The sequence below is a fragment of the Callorhinus ursinus genome, unplaced genomic scaffold, assembly GCF_003265705.2.
Source record: "Callorhinus ursinus isolate GAN/ISIS: 27379988/994484 unplaced genomic scaffold, GSC_fseal_2.0 scaffold16, whole genome shotgun sequence".
Lineage (NCBI taxonomy): Eukaryota > Metazoa > Chordata > Mammalia > Carnivora > Otariidae > Callorhinus > Callorhinus ursinus.
In genome coordinates, this window is record NW_027397078.1 from 10,449,052 (window position 1) to 10,466,945 (window position 17,894).

The 17,894-nt window shown below is 38.7% G+C and overlaps 2 protein-coding genes across 2 annotated transcripts in view; one reads left to right on the top strand and one right to left on the bottom strand.

The window, feature by feature from the left end:
- LOC141374276 (ferritin light chain-like) overlaps nt 1-17,894 on the top strand; it is a 76,753-nt gene that overhangs the window by 28,868 nt on the left and 29,991 nt on the right. The gene's annotated exons all lie outside the window — the stretch shown is intronic.
- Nucleotides 15,803-16,575, bottom strand: LOC112812886 (mitochondrial import inner membrane translocase subunit Tim9). Its single transcript, XM_025857865.2, has 2 exons — nt 16,460-16,575; nt 15,803-16,374 (listed from the first exon to the last, which is right to left on the bottom strand). Exon 2 carries the CDS (start codon nt 16,346-16,348, stop codon nt 16,079-16,081), a length of 270 nt encoding a protein of 89 aa, XP_025713650.1. The 5' UTR covers nt 16,349-16,374; nt 16,460-16,575; the 3' UTR covers nt 15,803-16,078.

Here is a 17,894-nt window from a genome sequence, read left to right on the forward strand (position 1 = left end):
GACCAACAACACAGACAATCTGTGTTTTGTACACATGTCAGCATAACCATGAGCTCAGTGATGTTGAATATTTACCCAAAGCTAAGTTGAGAGAGGTCATATTTATAAGGATTGCCTTGCATAAGATGTTCCTGTCTACTTTTCCAGGCCAGAGGTTTTCAACGGGCAGTGGTAGGCCAACAGCAAAAGTATTTTGTTCAGCTAGTATTTTAACTGATATAGTTGTTAATATATTAAAAATCAGGAGATAACTACCTACAAATCTGACTTTGTGGCCTCTTAAACAATTGGAAAATCTGGAAACATTGGGCTTACTTTTTCCTCTTGGCAACATCAGCTAAAGCTGAGTAGTGGCTGTCCTCTTAGATTATGCATGTGCATCTTAGTTTAGCACAGGTTCAATCCCCCACTTCTTATTGACTTATTCCCAATCTGCTTCACTCTCAACTGCTTTAGTATTTCCTAATAAGTGTTATGAATTAGATAACTCAGTACATCACCCTCTTAACTCTACAAATGCACAGATTTGTGACTCAATGGCAAGAGACCTTATGCATTTTATATATTTAATTTTATTCCAGATTTAATCTTTTCCCTGTCCTTATCTTTCTTTATCTTGAATTCCTCATTAAGGTATCTTGTTGTAGAAAATTTATTTAAATTTTTTTTTTGGAGCAAAGCAATGTAGTCTGCCTCTGCATATCTATTAGGAATGATTTCTAAGAAAGTAAAGCCAGCCATTAGCTATAGACCTTAAGTAACTCATTCTCTTCTCCATTTCAAAGAGGATGGTCAAGGGGAAAGAGGTGGTAGTAAAAAAAAAAAAAAAAAAAAAAGGTCCTCCCAACATTTGACATGGGTAAGAAGTATCTCAGCAGGCCCTAGGCCTAGAGACCCTGAAGAAAATAAGACCCCTGGGGTAAACAAGAGTTTAGATGTGCACATAATGTATGCACATCTGGTCTAATCATATTACAAAATATGTCATTCTCTCACTGTACACCTATCAGAATGGCTGAAATTCAAAATAATGATATCACCAAATGCTAGTGAGGATACAAAGGAAACTGGATCACTTATACATTGCTGAAGGGAATGTATGGTACAGCTGCTTTGGAAAAAGTATGACAGTTTCTTATAAAACTAAACATTGTGCTTACCGTACAACCCACCAATTTCACTTTTGTGTGTTATCCCAGAGAAATGAAAATTCATTTTCACACAAAAGCCATACACGGATGTTCATCTAGCTTTATTCATAATATCTCTAAGCAGAAAAAAACCCAATTGTTCTTTATTGAGTGGATGCTTAAATAGCTCTGGGACATCATCCATATCATGAAATACTGCTCAGCTATAAAAAGGACTGAGCTATTGATATGCACAACAACTTGGATGGCTTTCCAGGGAATAATGCTGAGTAGAAAAAAATAAAAATAAAAAAGGTAGTCTCAAAAGTTTACATACTGTATGATTTCATTTATATAACATTCTTGAAATGCAAAAATCAGAGATGGAGAACAGATTAATGGTTGCCAGGAATTGGGGGTTGTGGTAGTGATGGGAGGGAGATGGCTATGAAGGGTTCTCCAGAGATCCCTGTGATGGAATTCTTTTGGATCTTGTCTGTGATGGTCATCACATGAAACTACATGTGATAAAATTGCCTAGAACTAAACACACACACAACTATGTATAAAACTGGTGAAACCTTAATAAAATTGGTAAATTGTATCAATGTCAGTTTCCTGGTTGTGATATTGTTACTTGTTAGGTAAGATGTTACCACCACTAGGGGAAACTAGATGAAGAGTATATGTGATCTCTCTGTATTATTTCTTACAATTTCATGCAAATCTATAATTACTTCAAGATAAAAAGTTAAAAACATACCATTATTTATACAAAAGTATTCATTAAAAACTTAGCTTCAAGCAGTGCATTTAATACCACAGAAAAAAAGGATTTAGGTAATTATGTATGATTCCATATGACTATATATCAGTCGTTATTTCCCCTGTCAGTTTGGCAAAGAACCTCTTTTCAGTTACTGTGGCTGTGTAACAAATTACCCAAAACTTGGTGGCTTAAAATAATGACACCTATTTTGCTCACAGATCTGCAGTTTGAGCAAGATTCAGTGTGGACAGCTCATCTTCCTCATTCTGACATCAATTTCGGGGGCAATACTTGAAGACTGGGGGCAGCAATCATTTGAAAACTCACTCATATTTTTAGTGATTAATGCTAGTTGGTTGGTGTTGAGATCATAGCTGGAAATATCAACTAGAACATTTACACATGACCTCTCCATGTCAGTTGGGCTTCCTCAACATGGAGACTGAGTTGATGACAAGAATCTCCAGAGAGGGGCGCCTGGGTGGCTCAGTCGGTTAAGCATCCCACTCTTGATTTTGGCTCAGGTCATGATCTCAGGGTCCTGAGATCAAGCCCCACTCAGTGGGGAGTCTGCTTGAGGATTCGCTCTCTCTCTCCCTCTGCCCCTCCCCCTGCTCATGCTCTGTCTCTCTTTCTCTCTAAAATAGATAAATAAATCTTTAAGGAGAGAGAATCTCCAGAGAGATAGAGAGCTTGATGGAAACTCAATAACCTTTATGATCTAGCTTCAGAAGCTATGCAGCATCACATCTGCCATAATCACAGTCCTGCCTGGATTTAAGGGGGGGTGAATATAAATCACATCTCTTGTTGGAGGAGTTTCAATGTCACAGTATAAGATGAACATGCTGGAAGGGATATATTGGCCATCTTTGAAAAATACAATTTAATATGGGGCCTGACACAGAGTAAATGCTCAATGCACATTTTTAATGAATGGAAGGAGGGAGGGTGACTAACCAAATATATACTATCTTTTCTCTCCTTGCAGTACCTTTGCCCTCTTCTCTGTCCTGCTAGACAGATACCTTCATCTCTATTTGTTAGAGACTCCGAAATCTGTTAACCCTTCTGCCTTCTCCCCGAGTATAGTGACTAGTATGGTGGCTTTGCACTGTCACTTTGCTAGGCTGCACTACATATTTCAGAAATCCCTTTCCTATATGTTCCTGGTTATGGTGAGCCAAAAGAGAGATTCTTCTATGAGATTTGGAGGGAAGAAGGGAACAGCAGCCACTCTGGAGCTCACACACTTTGTCACAGATCTGCTAATTTCCCTCACTGGCGTGAGACAGCTGCTGGGCTTTCAGCTGCTCCACCCTCCCCTAATTTTTCCTTCAGCTGCTTCTATTCCTGGGCTAGCTGTGTGGGCTTAGCTCTGTGATGAAGGATCCCCAGCCTCTACAGAACAACCATTCCGTGAAGGTTAGAGACACGAACTGACAGTTTTTCAGCCCCTCCTGTGGGTTTGTGGGTTTCAGCTCATTCTTGCTTTCCCTCACTGCATATCCATCTTCCCTTCCCCCACAGCCTGCTCTGTGGACTTTAAGCTCCAGCATCAGAAGCAAAGACAACAATCTTACAGAGACTACTTAACTAGCTTCCACAATTGTGTAAGGTCAAATCCCTGTAACAAATCCCTTTTTTGCATGCACTCGTGTGTGTGTGTGTGTGTGTGTGTGTGCGTGTAGTATGTAGTGGTTTTGTTTCTCTGATTGAACTCTATAGGTTACAAAATTTGGCATTAGAAGTCCCCAGTTCAAATATGCAAGTTCTTATGAGTTAACTTGTAAATCGTGTATTGAGGTATAACTGACATACATATTGATTAATTTTTCATTCAACATCCATCAAGTATTACACCGAGTATCTTCCATACCTCTCTTCATCTAGTCTTTTTATTTTCAATACAGACTACTTCTTCAAAAGTATGACTAAGTATGATTTAACTTTTGATATTTTTGAAACCTGATAGAGAAAATAAATTTGGGGCAAAACCTAGACCCCATTTTTCCATGGGAGAAAATGTTTCCAGAGATAAAAGCATCTATGGCTTATCAGGAATAAGTTTGTTTATTTGGGCACTCTTCAAGACAAAACGGAATGTTGGGATTTCAAGCTATGGGAGAGATGTTAGGGGTGGGGGCCTTAGGTAGGTTTCTTATGGGGAACATTTCTGTACATCCTATTGTTTACCTTTCACGGATGCTGTGTCTTTATGTAGTACCTCCTAAGGAGCTGGAGAGAAGAAAAGAGAATGAGAGAACAAAGAGCCTCTTCATGCACATACCCCCACCCATTCCTGGGGTTGGGTATTCCGTATTCTTTTGCTCAGAGGAAGGGGTATTGAATTGATTAGGTAATTTGTACAAAGTGGTCGCCATCAACAATCTTGCAATAGTCTTACTGACAAGGGCTACTTAGCTGCTTTTAAACTGCATAAATCACCATTCAAAATCTGTTGCACAGAGGGAAACATTACTGTGACTCATTTTTCCTTGAAGATGGATAAGCATCAGCTCATACATTTTTAGAGCGCTCACATTTCTGTGTAGATATATCTGTTTTGCAATTTAAATATTTCATCTTTGAGTGACGCTGAAAGGCTGCAGTATTCTAATGCCACTGGATGTGTGAGACCCCTAGATTTTGGTTAATTATGTATAATGTTTAGAGTACCTGGAAGTTATTTTCATGATGTCTATATTTTGAAAGATTTACAGCATATCACTTTGCAGAGACTCTTTGAGTCTTTACACATCAAAGCATTGCAATGAAGAAAGATATATACCTGAGTTTTATCTAAATTAGACCAAAGAACTCTATAGACATAACTACACAACTGGTACACACTTGGATGACTGTCCCAGTTAATATATTGAAATACTTCTTTATAGGTGGGTGAAAAGATGTTGCTGTGAGCTCCACAAGCCCCCCTATCCACCACCCCAGTAACCTCTGTCCATCCGCTAGGAGCCACACACCATTCCTTGATCCAACAAATAAAGAGCTATTGTCCCCCACAGCAGGGTGCCTTCAGGACCCTAACCCAGCACTCAGGGGAGTCTACAGTCTGGTGCCTTAGGTATATACAGCTATTAAATATTTCTAATATCTCTTCTGCACACAGATGAAATGGCGAGAGGGCTGGCATGGAAGCTGGGAAATTTAAGTTGGAGTCCTTGCTTAACTTCCCTGGGCCTCCATCTCCCCCACTTATAAAATGGGATGTTTGGACAAGATTAAATCTAATGACCCTTTGAGTTCTATTCTGGGATTCCATGATTTAGAAACATCTGAAATTTTTCCATTTTCACCTTGGAGGTTTGATATCTTGCAGAGGGAAAAGAATGGCTAAAAGGAGATGGGGGAGCTTGTTCTAAAAGGCTGGCCAGGGAGTGGGGTTGCCAGGAAAGAAGTCAGTGGAAACAAAACAGGGAACATTGCATGAAATCCCTGCACAACCATGCTGAGAAAACCATTTGCAATTCTGATTCTCAAACCTCTCCAAAAAATTCATGTCAGAGCTGAACAGTGCCCAGAGAAGGGGAGCTAAAATGACTGGGAAAACAGGGGGTCCCTCTATTGAAGGCAGCTTAAAAGATTTCTTATTCTTCTGCCTAGAAAGGCAAAGTTGCATAAGAGGTAGAGTCAAAGACTATACATTTGTGAAAGACACGGAAGGACAAACATCAACTTATTCATCGAACCTTATAAGCAGCTCTTGAAGATTGAAAGGACTAAATTTAGAGGCCTCTCCCCTCTGTACCCCTGATCAGGGTGTGAAGTAGGGCTGATGAGTTTATGAAACTCGTTACCCCCAAGAAGTACTATGAGCAATTTATACTGATTCTAATAGGATAGGTGTTATTTCATGGTGGCAAATCTATAACCTATGCAGGAACACTGATGTTCAGGGCACATCAGGGAAGGCAATTCTGACCTCTTTCTAATCTAGTATGGTCACTGTCAAAGAAAGAATGTAGGCCCAGATGATACCTAGGTATGCTTTCAAAAGGAATTCTTAATCTCAGGAAACAAACTGAGGGTTGCTGGAGTGGTGGGGGGTGGGAGGGATGGGGTGGCTGGGTGATAGACGTTGGGGAGGGTATGTGCTATGGTGAGCGCTGTGAATTGTACAAGACTGTTGAATCACAGACCTGTACCTCTGAAACAAATAACGCAACATATTTTGAGAAAAAAAAAAAAGAAGATAGCAGGAGGGGAAGAATGAAGGGGGGGAAATCGGAGGGGGAGATGAACCATGAGAGACGATGGACTCTGAAAAACAAACTGAGGGTTCTAGAGGGGAGGGGGCTGGGGGGATGGGTTAGCCTGGTGATGGGTATTAAGTAGGGCACATTGTGCATGGAGCACTGGGTGTTATGCACAAACAATGAATCATGGAACACTACATCAAAAACTAATGATGTAATGTATGGTGATTAACATAACAATAAAAAATTTAAAGAAAAAAAAGGACAGTTCACTTTTATCATTTTTCTCTTTTTTATTTTTCTTTGTTATTAGTATTTTATACATGTAATGAATGGATACTTCCAAAAAGAAAATTCAGACAGTTCAGAAGACTATGAAGTGAAAAGTAAAATTTTCCCCTGACAACATACTACCTCCTCAGAGGTAACCACACGAATAGGTGCCTGTCCATTTCTCCTTGTAAAAAATATATGTATGATTCTATGCATTATGGCTTACTTAATAGAATACCTTTCTGTATCAGCACGTATAAATTTACTTAAATCTTTTTAGTGGTTGTGTATCATTCCATTGTGTGAATAAGCCGTAATTTATTTAACCTACTGACAAATATTTAAATTTTTCCATCATTTGCCACATTTGCAACGTTACAATGAATATCTTGGCATCTCCCATATATCTTATACCTTGGTTCACTTGTTCGTTGGGGTGCTCCTATGCAATAACTTTCTGGAAAAAGTACTGCTACATTAAATTATATCACATGATATGTTTTGATAAAGTGACCAAATTTGTCCTCCAAGTTATACTCTAACCAGCTGTTTATGAATGTTTTACATTCCCTACACTATCATGATACGACATTTCTTACAATTCCATGCTTTTATGCATCTTCTCCCAGCTAAATAGAAAAGTATTCAGTTAAATTTATTCCTACTCTCCTAAGAGCACAGATGTTATGAGGATAGCAAAGTGATATAAATAAGCTTGGGGACTTGGAGAAATGCCATGTAACGATATCTCTACTGGCCAAATAGATTAAATTATGAAGAATTTTCTGATGAATTTAATTTCCACATTCCCAAACAGGGTATTTAATATGAATCTTATTTTAAGATGTACTTTATTATATATTTCATTCACAGAAAAAGTATACCCTAGCAAGTATAAAGAATAAACACTTGTGTAGAATCTTCTTTCTTTGTGGCAATGAGAGGTTGGATTGAATAGAATAATGGCAGTTTTCATTTCCATTGACCTGATCATCATAGAGATCACACAATCTCCCCCTTTATTTAATCCTTCTTTGCCTAATCCTTTCCCTACCTGTATTCAGTAAAGTATAAGTGATTAATAGAGCATATTCATTTTAATTTTCTGACTGTTTTGAAAGAGTTAATTTCAATGAATGTGGTGGGTTTGTTTAAATTCAAAAGCTAAGGGGTTAAGGTGTTATATATCCCAGGATTATGTGCACATTACTAAGAAACAAGGCCTTATATCCAAGGAATAAACCCCGAGTTGTGAATCTTGCAGCATTCAAAAGCAGATGGGAATGTATATGATAAAGTGGGCCTGGAGGGAGACCTAGGCGAAGGTATGTGTGTGTTGGGGAGGTGGGGCAGTGATCCATATGCTTCTGAAATACACCTGCTGTTCCTGGGTATGCAAATTGATGAAAAAAATGCCAGGGCTGTGATGCTGGCTGATGGTAAGAAATAGTTTTTTCTCTCCTTCTCCTAGGCCTGCAGCATACAGACCCCGAGACTGTTATAAGCAGGGAGATAACCTGGATGCTCCATACCTGAGCCAGTTCTCTCTCTACTCTACCCTAACTGCATCCTCCTACACCACAGAAACATAGGCCTTTGTGTGTCTGATCAAGAAGGAGGTGTTTTTCAAGCAGGAATGCAGAGTCTAGGGTGGAAATTTCAGCAAGCTTATGGCTCTGGGCATTGGTGTGCTACTCCCTGGCACTTTGGTTTTTATTACCATGGCTACACTTCCCACACCCTGCGACCATGGGCATTCACTGGTTTCATGTTGCTTTTTCATTTGAACACCATACAGCATTTTTTTAAGCCCCAGTAGTCAGAGGCATTTGTTTGCAGAACCTAATTCCCATACAAAATAAATAAATAAATAAAAACCACTTCCTCTTTTGCAAGGCTGCCAATTTGTTTTCTTCAAGGGGCAATTATGTCACTGCCAAAACCACACTGATAAATAATCTCTCTGTGTTTGAATTTTAAAATGAAGCCCTCCAGAGGGTTAGGCTCAGAAAGGACCAGTGGTAGCTTACTTTGCTGGACTGAAGCTCAATTTAAAATTCACATCTTAATAAAGAGAACTTCTTTCTTTCTATTTTGGACTAAAAGAGAGAAAATAATGATGAAAGGGAATTAAGACCTACCTCAGTAATTAGGGAGTCCCATTGGATTAGACTTACTAATGGAAACCCAATTAAAACACATTTTTGAACAGTTTTGTTAGAACTGGTAAACACCCCAGAGCTAGTCCTAGAATGTCAGCTTTTTTTTTTCTTTTAAGTTTACAATTATATTTGTGTTGTATGTTGCATACCAATTAGGAGTAGAGGAAACCAGTGTCTATTAATCAATTTTTAGGTAATGCACAGGTCCCTAGCACTTTAGAGCCAGATATGGTTTCATAATCCCCTTGTAGTTCACATGTCATGGCCCATCCTTTTATTAGAGAAGCCTGTCATTAATAAAAGAATCTACATTGCTTCATTTGTGTCTGCAGATCTGAAAATGCTGTACTTGATAAGTTCACAGCCTCATTGCCAACAGGCAGGCACCTGCCAGGCTGAGAGGGTATAGCCATCTGGAACAGCATAGAACAGGGTGAGGAAAGATTTTTCAATTTGCAAAGAAAGAAATTACTATATAAAAGGAGCAATATGGAACCAAAAAAATGAATGCCCCATCTACCCACCTGCTATCCTTGATCTGGAAATAATTTAGTCCTTTGGTTATTTTCAAGGAGCTTTGGGAAGGAGACCCATTTCCTAAGTCCCCATGGCTACAGAGATTGCTGCGGTGGTTATCATCCCTCCCAAGGCCCCTGGATTCCTATGGGCTGTCGCGTGGCTCAACTAACTCTGACTCACTGACACGTGCTGCTGAGGAAGCACCTTGATGTCCTCAGGGGTTTGAGAGCCATGGACGCAAGATGAAATGGCTGCCTTGGGCTCATTGCAGGTGTTAACACGTTCAGTTTTACCTCAGGTACAAGTCAGAAGACTGGAATGGTAAAGGTTATGCATTTTTAATGCACTGCACTGTCAATCTGAGAAGATAATGAAAGGAGCCTTTTATTAAATCTACTCATAGGCAGGAGTCTTTCTGGGGGTCTTCATGGTGCCAAAGCAATGAACGTTCAGTTCAGTGATTAATCAGCCAAGCTGGTTGTCTTAGTTGTGCTTCCCCCAGGAGCAGACCTCAAGACAAGTATCCAAGGGCAAGCAATTTATTTGGGAGTGGATTCCCGAGAATATTGTTAGGTGACTGGGGAAGCAAGATGGGAAAGATAAGGAAAAGCAATAAAGGGTGAGTTTTCCAGCAAGATACCACTGTGGAATCCTGAGGGAAACTTCAAAAGATAATGTAGAACAGGAGTTCACACACTACAGCCTGTGGGTCAAATCCAGCCTGGTTTTACACAGCCCGTGAGCTAAGAATGGCTTGTATGTTTTTTAATAGTCACAAAAATCAAAAGACTAATATTTCATGTCACATAAAAATTATGGGAAATTCAAGTCTCAGCATCCATAAATAAAATTGTATTGGAACATAACCACGCTCACTCATTTCTGAATTGTTTATGGGTGCTTTCACTCTGCAACAGCGCAATTGAAGAGCTGCATCACAGACCGTGTGGCTGCAGAGTCTAAAATATTTACTCTTTGGCCCTGTGCAGAAGTAGTATGCTACCCGTGATGTAGACATGAACTTCAGGGTTATCCCACTGGAGAGACTTGAGAGCTGGTGTGCCCATCCAGTTCCCATCCATCAGCACATGACTGCTCCTGGAGGGCTTTCATTTCCTAGTGCTCATATAGCCTGCCCTACAGAATATCCAGGAATTCTGAGTTCTCAACTCCAGATGACATAATTTGATAGTTTTTCTAATTAAACATGAAAATGGACATTTTGTAAATTCCCAGTCTTCTCAATCCCCAAGAAAACTCAGTCCTATTCTGATCCCAACAGCGCAGAACGAATTAAATATTCCTCCCTATGTTCCAGTCATGGATTGAATTAAGCAGTCTAAGTTATACAGAAGAGCACAAGATTCAAAACATGCTAGCTCTGTGGAGCAGAGCTGGAGGTATGAAGTATGTTTTTTTCCATTGACAGCAGTCCATGATAATGAGTAAGTCGAAGCTGAGAATGTCCTCTTCTTCCATATAACTTCACCAAGTAGATAGTTATTTCAGTTAGCATGGTATCAAAACCTAAGTGGAGATTAAGTTACATATTTAATTTCATAATTAACAATACTTTGCTTATAAATAGCTGAAATTGAAACAAAAGACAGAAACATTGTCCAAGTAATTGTAAAGCAAAATTGACATTTGCCAAGGCAAAACTTGTTCTGGTACCAGATTATAAATACCACTTGTTCTCAAGATTGTATATCCTCTGTACAGGCGCTTTTTAAAGCCAATACATAGCCAGTTTCATACAGCCTTAGGCACTAATTTACTTAGATGGCTAAATACCACCAAACTCTCTAGCTCTTTAAAAATGACAATAGCAGCATAGCTTAAAATCCAAAACGAACAATTCAGAAAAGACTAAATTGAAAACAAAACCAACTTCTTATTCAGAAATGATTTCAGATTTATCTCTAGTCACTAAGACTAAGCACAGTTGTTTCCTCAAATAAAGTTGTTAAAGTCTCTGGAGTTTTTGATATTGTTATCTCCTAACATACCAGTATATTGTTCAAGAGAAAAAGTCTATTTGTCCAAGCCCAGGTTCAAAGGTAGAACACACTGTACACTTCAGTGATCTTGTACATGACCCTCTTATTTCATACTGTACATGCTAGAAAACTCCCAGATTAAGTGCTGCCAAATTTCATCATGTCTGCATAAACTTCCCCCTGCTAACCTGAAGGTTAACCTTTCTGTCTTTAGGTTCTCCCAATGACAGATAAACCTCCTGTGCAAAGCTATCTCAGTTTTCCTGTCTTAGGTGGAGGATGGTTGGTGATAGTAGGATAGGAAAGCACCAATCTTATCTACAGTGGCCTGGCTTTATTTTTCTGGCTTGCTATATATATTTTTCCAAGGCTAGAAAGCACTTTTCCTCCCATTATTTAAGGTGGTCCCCCGGATTCCATTCATTCATTCAACTATTCATTTGATAAATCTTTGAGTTCCAACAATATGTCAAGCAATATCCCCTCATTTCCCCCTGCCACCTCATCCCCAACTCCCAGACACCCCTTTGACTCAGACAGAGCAGATAGGAGGATGGAGGAAAGTAAGCCCTATGCTGGGCTGGAGTCTTCCACATTACCATAACCACCAGAACCACATGTAATCTCCACAACTTTAGATGGTACAGCGGGGACCTGGGGGTTGAGTCCAGGTTTGAGAAATTCTGGGTTGAATCCCCTGGAAGAGTTCTTCAGGAAACCAAAGTGATTTTACCAGGAAGATTTACCTTTTGGACACTGAAGGCCATTAGGTGGCTGAGTAGGCTTGGCTGTCTAAAGAAATAAAAGTTATTAAGCATTGCAGGGGGTCAGAGTTCCAGCTGAGATTTAGGCAGTATAGCTTTGTGCTTAACAAGATGGCTCTGGAAATGGATGACAATTGCAGTTCAGCTCTATGCCTACAAAATCAGTTTTGTGATCAACATTAGGAGAATATTATCTGTGTCCTCCATTAGGCCAAGCTGTGTGGTATATGGCCATAAAAATATCAGTTCCTTCTTCCTCTCTTCTTTAAATCATACCTAAATGTTTTTCTTAGGGTTCCAACCTTAGGCTAGTGGATTTGTAAAAAGTTTATCTATTCTTAGTGTACCAGTATTATGCCTTTTCCTCTTCTATTGGATCTTTTTCTTTTGAACAATAACTAGCCCCTTATTTCCATATACTTGGAAGGAGTCCATTACATGATGCATCAAATCTCATTGATACCTGTGAGATCATATATATAGCTTCAGAATATTAAAATATTAGATTATCTTTTTATTGCTTTTAATGATAAATACTCCTTGAGTTGTTATATTGCAGGAGTAGCAAACACCTGCTAAGCACCCCCTAATCCCTCCTTCCTGCAGGGCAGCATTGCTAATCAGACACAGCCCTCTGAATGCAGCTTCAAAATATTTCTCAACACAAAGTTCAGGAAACCTCTATCAAGATGAAGTCTATTTGCCATTCTTGGTATATTAGGCTATGAATCCTGTTCTTAGGGGTTAATATCAAGAAAATTACTTTGGAGATAGGTTTGAGCCAGTTTTTAATTTGGAAGGGATGAAAAGAAAGAAATAGAAGAGCAAATAGAGCATTGCTCATATAAAGCAATGTTTTTCCGAGGAGAATGCTTATTGGATTTAATTTCCATTACAGCAGATGGATTCTAACGTTTAAACAGAATCTCTTGGGTTTGAAGAGACCTCTCGTGGGTCATTTAGCTCATATCTCTGCACTACCGCAAGATAGATCTCATTATTTTTCTTAAATCCTGTCTTAGAAATGAATGGGTGTCTAATGAGTCTTTAAATTGTGATTTTACTATCTCCTCTGGATGTATGTGCCATAACTTCTGTATTCTAATAGCTTCATAGCTTCTGTATTTTAATAGCTACCAATTATTCTCTAATATTTATTTAAAATTTTCCCATAGCATCACAAGTCCTTTGCTGCATCCTTTATGCTCACTCTGCCTTTAAGCTTTCAAACTAATCCAGTGGGCAGTCACTGAATAAGAAGCATGAGCCATGGATGTTATGGATAGACTGGTCATTGTAACCCCCTTGGACTCACCAGCTATTCCTGACCAGTTCTTATTTTGAACCCCATCTCCCCTAACTCCAAAAGCGTGGAGAATGCTTGTTAATCAGGCATCTGCCCCTTTGGATTTAATACTATTACTTTGGGTCTTGGCTTCTCTCACTTGCTTGCTCCTCCATTTCTTTGTACCCTGGGCTGCTTCAGCCAGGAATCCCTGTAGTGTTTCTCCTGACTATTCAACCCCGACACTTGCATGGGGGTGATTCAGACAAATTCTTCTAGAGCCTCATTTAGAATGTTGATATTAAGGCATGATTATGTCTCAACTGTGCATACCCAGGTCTACTAATTAGGGTCCTTATCACCCATAGATGGAGTGGGAAGTTATCTTTGTGGTATGATTTGAGTGGGTAGCCTCTATAATCAGAAATATCTTCCCTACTCAGGAGAAGTGCTGGAAATTCAATCACAGGAGAGCTTTTCTCTTGATTAATGCAATCCAAGATTCTCTTTTAAAATGCTGATGAAGTAGAAGGGTTAACTCATTAGATCAAAACCTCTTTAGTATGAATTAGATATTTTTAGCCTACTTCCTTCCCAAGTAGGTGATAGTTGAGCATAAGTAGTATAATGGAGTCCCTGGGAGAAGTGATGCTGAAAGGGAAGAAAAGACAGCAAAGTCATTTTGGAAAAGCACTGAAGGAAAATTTTGACTACTTCACCATGTGGTCATGGGCTAACCTGAATCAACTCTCACACCCATACAAGTAAGACTTTTTCATTGTGTTTCCTTAAGGCTAGGTTCCAAATCAATATCTCTTCTACTTAGCAAGTGTTCTTTATTCATTAATCCTACCTTTGGCTGCCTGAGACTTCAAAGATTATCCTCATGCTATCTTATTACCAGGACCTGGGAGGCCTTTCTTCTTTTTCACTGTCCATCAAATCTCAGCTTCCCTTCAAGGCCAAGATCATTACATACCCTCCATAAAGCCTTCTGTGAGACTTCAAAGCTGACATATCTCTTTACTCTCAATTTCTTTAGCAAAAATTACTCTAGGGAATGAAAATGAAGAGGAAGCTAACTGTGTTCATTGAGTATCCACTATGTGCCAGGCACTATGCTAAGCACATTTCAGAAGGTATCTTAACATTCACAACAATCATAGCATACAAGTGTTATTATCTCCATTATATAGTGGAAAACGAAAATGAGAAAGGATCTGTAATATTCCAGAATTTAGGAAACCAGGTCCCAAATCTCTATCATTTCTCTGCCTATCGTTTCCATGGGAAGTTAGCATACAGAGCTTTGTACTGATTTTTTTTTAATGTGTGAGGAAACTACTGTGTAACATGATTTAATGTTCTCTTTTATTTAAAAATTTTTGAAGTATTTAAAAAGTGAAAGAGATTAAGTACAATTAAGCTGAGGATTATGGAAACTCAAAAGGTAAATCCACAGGGATTGCTATAGCAAGATCCTGTATTTTATGCTAAAATAGTGCCCATCCTTCTGATTGCAGCTTCCACAAATGGGTTATAGGTGTGCCAGTGTATCATTCCCTACAGGCTTCTGGACAGCCTGGTGCAGCCTAGAGGAGCCCAGTGCCCGGAGCCAGTTGCTGGCCATGGCACTCTCTTCCTACTTGTCCCAGAATGTCACAAATATTATTATCACTTTTTATGTGTGATATAATATAGGAATGGTAGAAAATTATCCTTCTAAAGAACTATTCTTATAAAGGAAACTTTCAGAGTGCTATCTCCTTACTTGTGGCCGTGCATAGCCCTCTTAGCTGACAAATGAGATGCAAGGCAAGTGATGTTAGTTATTTGGCCACCTAGTTTTCTTGTAATTTTGAAGTACAAGACTTTGTACTACAGAGAAGGTAAAATGAAAGTGGAAAACAAAAAGATCTATTCAGGTTAAAGGAAACAGATCTGTCTGGAAAATATCCCTGTGCCTAACTGGGAAAGTGAAGGAGAAAGGTGTTATGTCTTGTGTTCCTAAAGGAAGCCATTAGATTAGAGCAATCTGCAAGATTCTAATTCCAAACCAGCTAGAGCTTGACAGTTTTTTTAGTATCTAGAGGCTTGGAAGGTCTGTGGGTGAGATGAAGCAAAATTTTCCTGAGAAAAGAATGGAAATAATTTATTGGTGACAAGTAGCTTTGATTCAGCATTGTGCCACTTTGCCAAAGTGTCTATTGTATTTTTTACTAGTCACTCCAACTTTCCTTTTATTAGTATTTACATATTTGCATAAAAGTATTTATTTTTTACTTTTAATATACCTATATCATTCTATTTGAAGTGAGTCTCCTGTTGATAGCATATAGTTGGGTCTCGTTCTTTTTTAATCCATTCTGACAATTTCTTACTTTTACATTTAAATTTAATGTAATTATTGATGTTTGGATTTAGGCTATTTTATTATTTGTTTTGTGGATGTTCCTCTGTGTTTTTATTTCTCTGTTTCCCTTTTTCTGCCTCCTTTTCAATTATTTGAACATGTTTTAATATTCCATTTTATTTTTTATATTGTGTTTTTTACTGTCTCTTTATATAGTATTTTTTTTTTCAGTGATATTTCCATTTATTTTACTTTTAGTAATAAAAAGTTCTATCTCATACATGATTGAACACATATTTTGCTTTAAAATTAACAGTCACAATTGAAGAAACAGTGGCTTATTTTTCTAATGAAATTACCAAGCTGCTGAATCTTAAGGCCTCAACAAATGTTCCATCTTATTATTTTCATTCAACAATAAGACCTCCTATTTTGATTATTCTCGGTAAATAGCAATTTTGTTTCTCCAGTTGTTTCCATTTGCCAAAGTTAGGACAGTTTAATATGGTGGCTACTGCTTTCAGGGGATTCTATCAGATGAATCCTCATTTCCATCACAATAGCTGCTGGCAATCTTTCATCAAAAGTCCATCCATTAGGACTTCTCTATCGTGGTTGGCCAAGAAGTCCTGCTTTGGCTGCCAGGGCTTCATTCTGCTGAATATGATATTCCTGAAATCTCATGGATATTCTTTGTGTCATTTTTAAATATTTCTGTAAGCAATGTTCGGAACAGGTGGTCTCTTCAGGTTTTACTTCTCTTGTTGTGAAGTCTTTAACGCAATCCAAAAAGCAGGTTTCTGTAAGTTTATTGTAGGTTCCAAGAAATTCCTTAAACTGTTTTATCTGATCAGATTCTGGTATTTGTGCAGCCATATTCTATTGGTATGTTTATTAGTCACCTTTTCTGATGCATGAGTTTCCTTTTGTTCCGGAAAATTAGTTGTCCAACCTTTGCTTGAATGTTTCTAATGACTGATTTCTTACTTAAGCACAAGCTCTCGCATCCGACACCAGTGCGAGGTTGGGGGGCTGCGCTGCCAGTCGAATCTAGGGGCGGAGGGTCTGGGTCAGGGCGGGCGCCGCAGCCGCTGGATGGGAGAGAACACCTCTTTATATAGTATTTTTAATGTTTGTTCTATAGCTTATAATATACATACTCAACTTTTCACAGTCTATTCAGAATCAATATTTGGCTATTTTAAGTGGAAAAAAATATTAGCATCCTATAGGTCCCTTTACCTTTTATATTGTAGTTACCTTTTTTGTAGTATATCTACATATATCAAAAACTTCATCAGAAAAATCAGAAAACTTTCATCAAAAACTGATCAGAAAATGTGATAAATTTTGCTTTCAGTTATCAAACATATTTTAAAGAAGTCAACAGGAGAGGATATTTTGTTTACCCAGGTATTTACCATTTTGTTGCTCTTCTTTCATTTCTAATGTTCCAAGTTTCTTTCTGTCTGAGGAACTTCTATTAGCAATTCTTTCAGAAAAGTTCTGCTGGCAAGGGACTTTCGGTTTCCAGTTCCACATGTAAGGAGCTTGGAAGTCGCCACTCTATTTTAAACAAGTAAAAAGCTGAACAGACTGAAAAATCAACTCTTCTTGGATCCATAAGAGAAGGAAGGACACAGGGCAAGCTACTGCCCCCAAGATTGGAGACAGGCAAATAAAGAGATTTGCAGCTTATTGGAGCCGAGACTCACTAGCAGAAGCCACTGTGGGAACCAGTGCTGGGGTAGGGAAATCTGAATTGTAATTGACAAATTGCTAGAAGTTCAGTGTTGAAAACTCTGAGAGTTAAAACCCCTTGGGGGACCCACTCATAGGGGAGCCCTTACAATATTGTGAGATTTACCTCCAGAAGCTCAGCCAGGTTCCCACAGTAAATACCAGAGAAAAATCCTCTCAGGCTTCCAGCAGGGGAAGAGGAAAAGGAACCATTTTGAAATATGCTAGAACACTCTGTTCTTAACAAGGCCTATTCTCCGAGGAAACTAGTTAACCAGAGCCTAACCTGCTAGGGGTATTTTCAGACCCTAACTGACTGGGAGAAGTGAAATACCCAACCCCAATACACTCTAGCCATCCTGTCCCACCCAAGGGGGGAGGAAAAAACTAAGAAACACTTGTGAAGTTTATAGTCCAGAGGCATAGGCTCACTAAAAGACTGACCCAATCATAGGATTATAGAATGCTTTCCCTTTCCCCACACCTCACCACCACCTTACTAAAGGCCTATTTACAGCAGTTCCTTTTACCTGGTACATCATATCTGGCTATTAAAAACAAAAACCCACACCTTACAAGGCACACCAAAAGACAATACAAGCAATTCAAAGAGACATAGCAAGAATCAGAACAAGACATGACAGAGATTTTGGAATTATCAGATTGAGAATTTAAAACAACT